Source organism: Centropristis striata, chromosome 6, assembly GCF_030273125.1.
Source record: "Centropristis striata isolate RG_2023a ecotype Rhode Island chromosome 6, C.striata_1.0, whole genome shotgun sequence".
Lineage (NCBI taxonomy): Eukaryota > Metazoa > Chordata > Actinopteri > Perciformes > Serranidae > Centropristis > Centropristis striata.
The window spans coordinates 4410472-4423656 of NC_081522.1; the positions used below are offsets into that span (position 1 = coordinate 4410472).

The 13185-nt window shown below is 38.6% G+C and overlaps 1 protein-coding gene across 3 annotated transcripts in view; it reads right to left on the reverse strand.

Moving 5' to 3' along the window:
- Window positions 1–13185, reverse strand: part of immp2l (inner mitochondrial membrane peptidase subunit 2) — a 244774-nt gene that overhangs the window by 202231 nt on the left and 29358 nt on the right. For all 3 annotated transcript variants that reach the window (XM_059334920.1, XM_059334918.1, XM_059334917.1), the window contains exon 3: window positions 1604–1707. In XM_059334920.1, coding sequence (XP_059190903.1) covers window positions 1604–1707 — 104 coding nt within the window. The remainder of the gene's footprint in view (window positions 1–1603; window positions 1708–13185) is intronic.

A 13185-nucleotide genomic window follows, 5' to 3' on the forward strand; every position in this document is an offset into this window, starting at 1 on the left:
GATCACGATGAATCTGGGGGGGACACATCCCCCCGTCCCTAGTGCCGTCTGCCCGAATGATTTGATCAATTTACTTAAGTTACACTGTAATTGAATAAACAATAAAAACATGTATAGTTCCTATGAAATAGTAAGTGCTGCCTTTACCACATTCAATCACAGTGTTTCAGTTGGTGCAACAGGCTGCTGGGTTTGAATCCCACTGAAATCAATTATTTCATGATTTGTCAGCGACCCTGCAGCTCACCTCTCTCTGCTGACAGATGTCAAACTACCTCTACATGTTTCTAAATATTCCACAAGCTTTTGATCAGCCGCACGTTGAAACAAATCAACTATCTTCTTGCCGTTAGTGCTGTTTGCGTTTGCTACACTGCTACTTGTCATTAACATCCGAATGTCTGATGAACAAAAGCAAGCAGACAAAAAAACACCAGAACAAAGAAAAAATAAGCATATAAGGACACACCTTCCCTCCAAAATGTGTTTCTGAATACGAGCTGGTGTCACCTCGCTGAAAGTAGTGAGAAATCACTGCCAGAGCAAATGTTTGGGTTTGACAGTTTGACAGAAGAATTATATCATTTGTGTGAATTACTCATCTCTCTGCAGCTATGAAGGGCCAGATAAAGACCGCTGCTATTGTTCCCAGAGGAGAGAGCTTTCAAAAGCAGAGTTGTTTCAAAAGAGCAAAACAAACGTTGTAATAATACGCTATTGCTGCTAAACTTTTCAAAATACTTCAGCTGACTTTCATTGTCTGATATTCTGTATATTTTCAGAGAGTTGTTGTCTGGAGTATGTTATGTTGTCCATATTATACATCTCAGAGAAGATAATATTTGGTTTGACTGGATGAATAATGATAGAAAACTAAGTTTTAAGTCCATCTAAAGTAGAAAGCTGGCCTGAGAATTACCCGAAACTTTCCATGGGAAGTTAAGCTGGGGGATTTTGAAAACATTCCAAATCAGAAACTTTCCATGGGAATTATGGAAATTTATGGGAATTACCTGGAAATTGGGGGTAATTTAAACAAACTGTATCATATCCAAACATAAATATAAACATATTAATGAGTGATAAGGAGAAATGTAAAAATATTAAAATTAAAAAAACATTTCAACAGATTTGTTTGTAAGTAAAAGTTTATCAAGTTTTAATTATTTTATTGAACAATCAATTATTTCATTGAACAACATATTGACCACACCCATTCAAAATTACATTAAAATGACCCCCCCTCCAAAAAGTCCCATTCAAGATGTAAATGTTGTACTTGCATGAAATCTGGTTGTTTTAGTCAAGATCATATTAAAATATTTTCCCCATATTTTCCCACTATATTTAAATTCCTTGTTAATGGCCAATCTTCAATTTTGCAAATTTATTCCCGTTAATTCCCATGGAAAGTTTCCAAAATTCCCAGAATTTTGCAACCCAGTTTGTGAAACAGTAAGAGGGCTGGGGAGTAAGAGCCAGGATAACCTTTCCTGCCTTCCTTTTTTGTGCTTACACATGTATTATTTGTATGTTTATGCAACCTTGTGAGGATGGCGTGGAAATTTAATAAAGGGGTGGTCACGAAAAACAAGTTACTCACATGACGGAGACGATGTCGCCTCGTTGAACCTCGAAATTTCTCACGCTCCAACGGTTCAGCAGGACGACGTCGCAATCAGAGCCGCCCTCTGGGTTCAGAAAGGGCTGCTCACACACACACACACACACAGAAATATAAATAAAGTTTATATAAAGCAATATACACATTCTCTTCACTGTGGACAGGACACATGTCACTCACTTTATCAACACATACAGTAAGTACAAGGACACATGAGGCGGTGAGCAGTAGTGAGTCAGTGGAACATGTAATAGAGCAGAACTAAGCAGTCTAAATATAGTGGGGTCAAAAGGTCAGCTACACAAACACACACACACACGCACGTTTCAGAAGGGCTGTTTGTCCCACACACACTGTAGCGATAAGTTGGAATGTCATCACTGTCTCCACACTGTGCAATATTCAATCAGGTGAATTTTTTATTTTAACTTAAATATGTAATATTTCCCATCAATCTATAAAAGCAAGAAGCATCTCTGTGTGTGTGTGTGTGTGTGTGTGTGTGTGTGTCTAGGGCAGGGATTCCCAAAGTGTGGTGCGTGGACCCCTGGGGGTGCAGGGCTGCCACTAGGGGGTGCGCGAGATGAAAATGTAATGGCGGTCTGATAATAACACAATTACATTTTTTCCCCCCACACAATAAAGAAGTGTAAATAAACATTTCCTTTGTAAAATGTAAAATCAAAAACTGTAATATTAATTAATAAATAAATGCAGGCTATTCAAAATGCACTTCATCTTAAAATGAAGCGTAGAAGAAGTTATCTTCTTCCATTTTTCCAGCCTGTGTTATGATGACGGGTTGTTTAGCTCCACGCTCATTTAAACTTGCTGCAATTTTTGTTCAACGCGGCTCAAAATATTATAACATTTTCCCAACTTATGTGCTTTCTGCCTCTGATCCTGAGCCTGTCATCATCCTCTTTGCTCTTAAAAGTGGAAGCTTGCGCATAACTTTGTTGCATTATATTGACACTGTGTTCAGGTTCATTCAAATGCGAGACCGCATTGTTGTGATGGTGATTATTTTATTATATGTGTGTTCTCATTTGAGCATGATCAAACATGCCGCCTTTAATATGGCTATCTGATTGGACGCCTTTTAGGGGAGCTCCATTGTGTGATAGGCCTACACCTGGTCACACAATTCACCTATGGCTAAGCCCCGCCCCCTCCACTCACTCGGACAAACTGTCAACATTCGGTGACGGGCGCTATGGCAGCTGTGACAGTCAGAGAAATTTCACAGAAGGCAATTAATCATTTTTGGAGACAGAAAAATGAAATATCATCTGGAAGTCACCAAAAGGGCCTTCATTAACAGGTTAGAGGTTTTCACTCGTCTTTTCACCCCACTGACACCGCTCACTCCGGTGCTTGTTGTAAACAAACAGAGATCGCTAAGGCTTGTTAACAAGAGGCTCTTGTTAACAAGCCGGCCGACCTCGTTACCGCTCGTTAAGACGGAGTCGCTGGATTTGTCTCCAGTCATTAATGAGGAGATATTGATTTTGATATTGATAGATATTGATTTCTTACGGCACACTTGTGTGCCGCGGAACAGCGGTTGGGAATCACTGCCATAGGGAACCGGGTTACTGCTCCCATATTATTGGGCTATACCTGGTGTCAGAGTTGCATGTACCCCATGCACACACCGTTTGACCATTTTAAACTTAAAATCTCAAGAAAAAACACATAAAAACGACTGAAAACGGACTAACTCCCATGCATTTCAATGGATGTGGAAGCAGAGAATGTCCGAGTGTATTGAGTTAGCTATGCGCACTGTGATTGGCTCATCGCGTTTGGGGGTGTGGCTTAGCCATAGGTGAATTCTCTCTGGATTTCCACCCTGACTCATCTCATCTGTAAGTCTATTTAGCCTACCTATCTTTCAGAGTTTTAAAGTGCGCTACAAGGTTTGATTTTCCAATAATATTAAAATAGTTTCCAGCTTATATCAGTGTTCAATGTGTATGTGCTGGATGGTGTGCGTACCTAATGAAAAGTAAGTGTTTTATGGATTTGCAGACATTGTCGTAGCGTCATTAGCATGCTAAGCAGAGATTTAGCTTTATTCACTTCTTATGTTGCATTACTATGTAATTCAGGGATGACATTCATGTTGCTTAGCGTAATGCCCATAATCATTTGATATGAGATACTTACATGCAATATAGTATATCAGCTAATTGGGTTCATGTTAATGTACTTTTAGTGCAGCATACTGCATAATGTGCTATCTCACGATTAGCATGCTAAGTGGATTTAATCCCTTTCTTCTGCATCAGTTTGATCCATTAAAAACAGTAAAAACAAAACTTTATTAACTGACAGCTAAGCATAATACGGATGGAAAGATAGCGTCTCTGTGTTAAATTAACCGTTTCTGTGTCTCTTTATATCTCAATGTACATCCATGTATTACCCAATATACAATTTATATATTAACACGCAAGAGTATTACACCTTTCACACACAACCTCATTTGGACATAATTAAAAAATCTACTTAATATCCCACTAATTACTACAGACACAGCACTACTAAATAGACTCTGACTTGAAATAAAGTTTAACTTAAATGGATATATCCAAACAAGTATTGAATGGAGGCCTTGACATTTCAGATCTTATTTACTGTTTTGTGTACAAATGTGCATGTTTGGGTTAATAGGGCCTTAATTTCTGAAGTGAGTGTCCCAGTCTCAACATTTATTTAGAAATCAACTTTAATTTTAAATTAACATACACAAAATACATTCAATTGACTAAAAGTTTTTTTAGCTGAACAATGGTACTTAACTGACTAAATGTTGATGTCCGTAGAATGGATTATAATGGTAATGAGATTCAGTTAATGGAACATGATAAAATATGCTTAACCGCTGTAATGCAACATGCAATTCCACCCATTTTAAAAACAGAAATGTCTCCTGCTAATCAGTTCACCTCAGCCTCTGGATATCCGTCACTGTCAGTCTCTCCTGTCAGTTTGTGAAGCCTCTCCTCAACCTGGCGACTCACCGTTAACCGGGAACGATCACATTGTTTTAACAAGGTCCCTTACGGTTATTGTAGCAAAAGGGAATAAGCTAAGAAAAAGCTTAAAGTTCATTACACCTTTAGCGGACATTTTCTCCCCAAACTGACAGTTTTCAAATACAAAACTCCATGCAACCATGTGAAGGAGTGCCACAGGTAACATGGTGAAAGTGAAAGTGAAAGTAAAGTAAGAGGCAAAGGGTTTGTATTTAGTGTCTTATTCAATCATAGGTATGTTTTGGGCATAACATAAATGTCAGCTGTCATTCCCTTTAAAAACCAGGTTCAATACAAAAACTTTCAACACAAGTTTATTATTAAATGCGGAAGTTCCTAATACCTGCATTCTGTCTAACTGGCAGCAGGGGGCGACCCCACTGATTGAAAAAGAAGTCTTTATGTATAAAAGTTTATGAGAAAATGAACCTACTTCTGACTCTGACTTCTGATTTATTACCTTAGGAAACATTTTCCTAATGGGTTTACGGTATCAATTTGTAGTTTAAAGTCTTCCTAAATGGAGAGAAATTACGTATATTTGTAGGCCAACCTACATACCCATACTGCCTTGCTCGCTCAAATTTAATTTCGAACCTCCGTCCAGTCTGGCAACCAGGGCAGTTTCTTAGCCCTGTTTTAGGATCCAGTCACAGAGCGGGGAGGGACGGTAAAACGATGACGCGTACTACTCGGCACTTGGAAGCTTGTAGTTTTCTTACGGATCCAACATGGCTGCTGCAGACGCGAAACTCTCTTTAGCTGTAGATGGTGTTTTAAATAGTTTAGAGCGAAAGTTGAAAGGCGAAAGGTCTCTCGGCAGCTCCGTTGTCCCCCGGCTCGTAGCGAGATCACCGGCGTTATGGTAGCGGGGCTATTAGCGCCACTAGCGGCTATTAGCACCGGTAGCGGCTAATAGCCCCGCTACCGCGGACAGCAGAGTCGCCGAGAGACCCGCAGCAGCTTGTTTATTGCCCATAAAATCAGTGGATGTGTGTGGCTGAATGACATGAGGGGGAATAAAGCGTAAAAATAAATAATCTTGCAGAAAGCGAGAACTGGAGAAGCAAAGCAGCAAGCAACACTCTCTCACAGACACACACACAACAAACATCCAATTCTGTAGCTCTACTACGTCATCTGGTATAACTGATCTGATTGGCTAAGAGCTACCTACAGACGCTTTGATAGACATTCTAAGCGTCCAATAAACGGCTCCGGAGGATCGTAAACCACACCTCCTCTACGGAGAAATGAACGGTTGGTTCCCAGACTAGATCTCATTTGAGATTAGTCTGGTGTTAGCCAGGCTAGGCCAACCCAGAAGTAGCATCACCATGGGGTCTATTGAGAATTTGCCTTTGGGGTTTTTGCATTGGATTTTGATCATTGCAGAAAATAAGCTACCTGGCAAACACACGTTTCTGACATAAAAGTTTATTGTAACATTTCATTCGCCTAAAATGTATTGTGACTAAAACGCACTCTAAGGAGTTGGTTTTTCATATTGAATTACGCATGCACCTTAATATACATTTTCACAGTTTCTGTGTTAAACAAAACTCCAAACAACCATGTCCTCCCTGACAGCTCAATCACACGCTTGTCTCTACTCCCCCCACCTCCCTCCCTCCTCAACAATGACAAAATCATTATTGTTACAACTTGGTTTGTGTCACTTCACGTCGGAGGATCCACGCGTGAAGAATCCCACTCACACTTCGGCCGTTTCATTAAACAGGATGTGCGAAGGCCATTTCACGCCTGCCGGGGTAATTGACAGAATATCTCTTATCTGTTGGCTGCAAAATAAATACCCCATCAGCCTGCGAGTTTATCAGTTAGGGTCGGATACTTCATCAGCGTCCCATGCAGTCATACTTCCCCATATTACTGCAGGATTGTTCCTGAAACTCCTGCTGAAGTAAGTCTGAATTTACAGGAAAAGGTGTGAAAGCAGAGGATTGTCTGATCATTATTTAGTTGTTGTTTTTTTAGTTGAAGGCTACATTTACACGAGGACGGTCTCAACAGAAGACGCAAAAGTGGCGTCACGTCTTCACTTTTTATTCCTCGTTTAGACGAGCATTTTCGGGAGGAAATCTGCTGCATACGGTGACGCAAAAGTGTGTGAAATTTGATTGTATGCAGCCAGGCGGCATCACTTAAAGCGATAAGAGCATCTTTGGGCATGCAGAAGTTTTCACGCCACACATTTTCATCAGCTACTCCTTCCACAAAGTTCTCCACCATCACTAGATCTCCCAGGTCTCGTTCACAGCCGTCTGGCTCGCCTCCGACCAATTGCTGCATCCAAAATGTAACGGAGGTAATTCCAGATCCTTCTCTGTTCACTAATACTATCTGTACATATCCTGTACATTTGGTGGAAAGACTCCTGTAAGTTTATTAGAGCTGCCAGAGCAGCTTGAAGGTCCGACGCATGGAAATAATCCCACGTTTGTTTATTTTCCTGTACTGGAGCATGTATGTGACGTAAACACATACGTGACGTGAGCAGATCAGATCAGAGTTTTGCGTCTTGTCAGTGTAGACGACACGCTACGGCGGAGCGGATTTAACTTTTCCACTTTGGAAGGTGGTTTCAGATTTTTGTGTCTTTAAGCCCCCAAAACGCCGTCACCGTCTAAACGAAAGGCACTTCACATAAAATATTTTGTCGTTTTTACTCGCGAGCGTCCTCGTGTAAACGGGGCCTTAGTGTTGAAGAGAAAAGTTCAGGCAGAAAGTTTTCACAGACACAATGGCAGTATAAACCACTTGTTCCAGTGTTCTGACCTTTATAATAAAAGGATATTAACTTTGGGGACCCTGCGTGACCCACCTGTGGATTCATCATTAAAAATGCATGCTGCAGAGCCAAGCATTGTTCAAACCCACAGGACTGGATTTTAAATCATACAAAAAACGTCAGGTTATAAGTTTGGAAAATGACTTGCAACTAATTAAATTATATCTGATGTAATTGTGCAGCCACAAACGTAAACACTGCATTTTATAGTTTTTATACAGCTCTATTAGATCAGGAGCTCATAAGTGAAAGACAAAGAAACCTTTTTTTTGGGTGAATTTACATTTATGAAACACAGCTGAGATAATCACACGCTTGATCATGTGTGCTTGTATTTTTTTCTGACATAAATTAGGAAGTCAAACAGTACATATTCATAACCATCCGGTAGTCCGGAGCTCAAGAAACACTGTTTCCATGACAACAACCCAAGCACTGCAAAAATGATGAGGGAACACATACACACGTACACACACGCTGCTCTGTCTTGCTGTGTATGTTTCTGTGTTTTCAGTCTCTTGCTGCTCTGAGACGGTCCTGCTGCTACAACGTCTCTTACCAATCAACTGGTCCGACTTTGGCTGCAGAATGAATGTGACTGTGTTGCGTTTTAGACGGAAATAACAAGTTAGGCTCTTAAAGCAACAAGAACCACCTTCCATCACCTCTAAAGTTCACTAATCACCAAGTTACATCTTATGTTAATACAAAAACCCAAAATGTTACAACCACAATTACCCATATATATATATATATATATATATATACACACTACTGGTCAAAAGTTTTAGAACACACCAACTTTTCCAGAATTTAATTGAAAATGATGCAGTTTAATGTCTCAGTGTACTCTGAAATCAATGCACATTTGCAACATTTAAAATTCTTTATTGAGCATGATAGTGTTTTGAAAGTAAAAAAAAGATTCAAAATCACATTTTATGTTGGACTAAAGGACTAAAAAAGACACAAAATGACCAAAAAAAGACACAAAATGACAAAAAAAGACACAAAATGACAAAAAAAGACACAAAATGACTTAAAGACATGAAAAGAATTCAAAAATGGACAAAATAGCCCAAGACTCCATAGAGTTAAGTTGTTAACCCATTTCTTTTTCCCTGAAAAAGGCCTACTTATATAATTCTGAAATGTACATTATTTTTCAGTTTTGGTTAACCTTACCTTTTTTTATTTACCTCTGGCAGTTCACCACTTACCTTTGTACCCTTTCAAGCTGTTCATTTGACTTGAACTGCTTGAATTTAAATAAAAATTGGGGTGTTCTAAAACTTTTGACCGGTAGTGTAAATATATATATATATATATATATATATATATATATATATATATGAATTTACATAATAAATACACACACACACACACACACAAATACAGCCATCACAACAACACTGAGCATCAGTTGCCAGCTTATACAGAGCAGTCACACTGACCAAGGGAAGCAATTTCTTTGTCCTTTAAAATCGATTTGAATTCAATGATAGTGATCAGCTCAGACAGTTTCAAGTCCATTTGCAAATTATTCCAGGACGGAGCGGTGTAATTAAAAGCTTTCCTACCTAACTCCGTTCTCACTCATGGCGCCAGCATCTGTACATCATTTTGAGAGCGAAGACCAAACGAGTTTGGTTTCAAAACATGTGTGGTAACAAAGGTTACAGTATGAAACTGACTATTTTTTGGCTAAATGGTAAATGGACTGCACTTATATAGCGCTTTTACACTACACACTACGCTCATTCACATGTTCACACACTGCAAAAAGCCAACTTGTATTTTTTGGCCTAAAACGGTGATTTAAGTTGGTAAAACTTGGAAATATAAATTATTGACATTTAGGGCAATAATGTAAGTTAGCACAACAAAGGAAGCCAGTTGTCTGCTCAAAAACAAGTTGGTGAGTTGTTGTTACTTATATCTTTAAGTTGGGGTTCACAACAAGGGACAATAGTTCTGCTAACTCTTATTTCTTTGTTGTGAAATGTGGGAAAGCGGTGAAATTCGGTCATTAGCGAAAGCTAGCAGCTAACTGATGCTAGCGGCTAACTGACGCTAGCGGCTAACTGATGCTAGCGGCTAACTGATGCTAGCGGCGCTGCTTGTTACAGCTACAAGAGTAGCCATTAGCGTATCAATGCTAACTAAAAATTGTGGTTGCAACACTAGCTGACATTTCATAGCGGCGTTACAATCGTGCCAATTCAGCACATTGCAGAAGTTAGCAGAAGTAAGGATTAAAAGTTATTACAATGTAAAATTATAAGTTAGTACAACTTACAGTTGAGTTGACAAAAATCTGAATTCAGAGTTGAACAAACTCAAAAAACAAAACTTAAAATATTTAGTTTAATTGTCCAACTTAAAATTTGGACAACTTAAAAGTTTGTTGCCTTGAAATTTTGATTTCACCAAACTTTTCTTTTTTTGCAGTGCACACATTCATACTGGTGGCCGAGGCTACCAGGTCACACCTGCCACCTGCCACCATTGGGAATTCATTCACACACAAATGAACGCAGCATGGGGTTCAGTATCTTGCTCAAGGATACTTGGACATGTAGGCTGCCACCGTATGGGATTGAACCACCGACCTTCCGAGTAGTAGGTAACCAAACTACCAACTGGGCCACTGGTCCTGGAGACTCAGCTGACTGCTGGAAAACTGGTCAAGACTGTGGTATGCACGTCCAGTTCTCTGATCAGCACCAACGGCCAGTATCACACCTGCTATTAGCAGTGAAGTCCATACTCACGGCCACATTCCGTCTGAGGTCACCTAGGTTATTTATGTGGAAGCATCTTTTAAAGAACTTTAGACACCTTGTCTGTGATGAATAAACTACACAAAAATATGCAATACTGGCTTTCAAATATTTTGCATTAACCTCCTGTGACCCTGTGTCCTCATATGTGGACATTTCATTTTAGGTTTTCTAGACCTTATACTTAATTCTGCTTAACAATAACATGTTGTCCCCAGTATTACACACTCACAATTACAGCACAATACATCAATGAGTGCAAAAACCAGATGGCAGCATCTTGCTAAAGTCAATCAACAGCTAATCCCCAGAAAAAAAGTGGACCAGGTACAAAATCTGATCAGATTTTATGGTTTTAACATGTTTATTTGTGCCTAATAATGTTTGTAGTTTGATATTCTGTGCAACTTTGACTATTTTAAGCAATAGCAACAAGCTACGACTCTGCTAATCAGTAAATATTCATTTGAAAAGGAATAGACTTTTACTATCGTTCTTTAAATAAGAGGGTTTTTTTCAAAAACAACTTCCGGTTCAAAGACAATGCTTAGTTTTTGTACTTATCAGATCCTACTGATCCAAAATATCTAGGAGAAACTAACAACACATACCAAACAAAAGCTTGGGTCTTAGGAGGTTCAAACAGCAATACCGTTAGTGATGCAAATTTGGAATAGTGGTAACAATTGGTCAGTAAAAGGTTTGACTCACTGGCCACTTCATTAGCTAGCAAGGTGTACCTAATAAAGTGGCCGTGTGGTCTTCTGCTTCAGGGTTGGACATGTTGTGCGTTTAGAGATGGTCTCCTGCAGACCTTGGTTTTGGTGGTTATTTCAGTTACTGTTGCCTTCCTAGCATCTCCAACCAGTCTGCCCATTATCCTCTGACCTCTGGCATCAATAACACCCAGAGAACTGCCGCTCACTGGATATTTTCTCTTTTTCGGACCATTCTCTATAAACCCTAAAGATGGTTGTTAGATCAGCATTTTGTGAAACACTCAGACCAGCAACCATGCCATGTTCAAGTCACTTCAAATCCCCATTCTGATGCTCACTTTGAGCTTCAGCAGCTCATCTTCATCATGTCTACATGCCTAAATACATTGAGTTGCTGCCATATGATTAGCTTGGAAGCCTCGCTTCAATATGTACACTACCGGTCAAAAGTTTTAGAACACCCCAATTTTTCCATTTTTTATTTAAATTCAAGCAGTTCAAGTCAAATGAACAGCTTGAAAGGGTACAAAGGTAAGTGGTGAACTGCCAGAGGTAAATAAAAAAAGGTAAGGTTAACCAAAACTGAAAGATAATGTACATTTCAGAATTATGCAAGTAGGTATTTTTTCAGGGAACAAGAAATGGGTTAACAACTTAACTCTATGGAGTCTCGGGCTATTTTGTCCATTTTTGAATTCTTTTCATGTCTTTGTAAGTCATTTTGTGTCTTTTTGGTCATTTTGGGTCTTTTTTTGGTCATTTTGGGTCTTTTTTTAGTCCTTTAGTTCAACATAAAATGTGATTTTGAATCTTTTTTTTATTTTCAAAACACTATCATGCTCAATAAAGAATTTTAAATGTGCATTAATTTCAGAGTAGACTGAGACATTAAACTGCATCATTTTCAATTAAATTCTGGAAAAGTTGGTGTGTTCTAAACCTTTTGACCAGTAGTGTACAGTAGTGTTCAAAATAATAGCAGTCCAATGTGACTAACCACATTAATCCAGGTTTTTAGTATATTTTTTATTGCTACATGGCAAACAAGGTACCAGTAGGTGCAGTAGATTCTCAGAAAACCAACAAGACCCAGCATTCGTGATATGCAGCTCTTAAGGGCTGTGCAATTGGGCAATTAGTTGAAAGGGGTGTGACCCACTATTATATTGAACACTAATGCTCTAGCTGTCAAGATTTTTTAATAAAAACAAAATCTGCATTGTTGTGCTGGAGACCTAAATAATTAGGCTTCAACATCTGGCCAACGTGAATATTTGAACCAATTTTGGTGCAAATCCATCCAGTAGATGACCCTCTATGGTACAGTGTTGCCCTCAGGCAACATAACAATTTTTGGCCTGTCAGATTTCTACAATGCATGTTTTTGAGAGATGCAATACTTTAAAAAAGAGGGAAGAGTATAGGGAACCAATAGCAATGCTTTAATTTGGTTCAATGTTACAGTGTTGCCTACAGCAAACATTCAGACAAGAAACCGGTTAAAAAAGTTCCTTTAATAATGTTTTTAAATTTAAAATTGTATGTATTGTACCCTGTTAAAGCTACTGAATCTTTTACACGTTTATTAAATAAATTATGTTAAAATTCATTTCAAAACATCTCTTTTTCACTTGTGCATCGTTATGGTACAATGTTTGGCAACAAACCCCAAAAACTTCCCACAAAAAAATCATAAATTTTCTTTAGAATATGTTTATTTAGTCTATTTTAAGACAAAAAAAACACTCCACACTTTTTTTTCCCCGAACTGGCATCATAATGCGTACCATGGAGGGTTAATTTATTTAAACACTCAATTTACCTCATGTATAAATTATAGCATTTTAAGTAGCCATTTATTTATTTTTATACTTATTTATTACATCACATGTCCTTGTTCTTGTTTTTGTCCTTGTTTAGCTCGGTATTTTTTAAATGTTTTTACTCATGTTGTTTTGTGTTATGATTGTCATAACTATGCACCTTATGCAGTGGCACTTTCAATTTCATTGTATAGTGAACTATATAATGACAATAAAGACTATTTGATTTGATTTGATTTGATTTAACATCAGAGAATCCCTGAAGTAATCAGGATTCATCCACTGGGGACGCTGTATAAAACAAACACCAAAAAAAAACCCTCCACAGAACTGTTTCTGTTATGACATCATCACTTTATCACTGTGGCTGCATCTGGGAC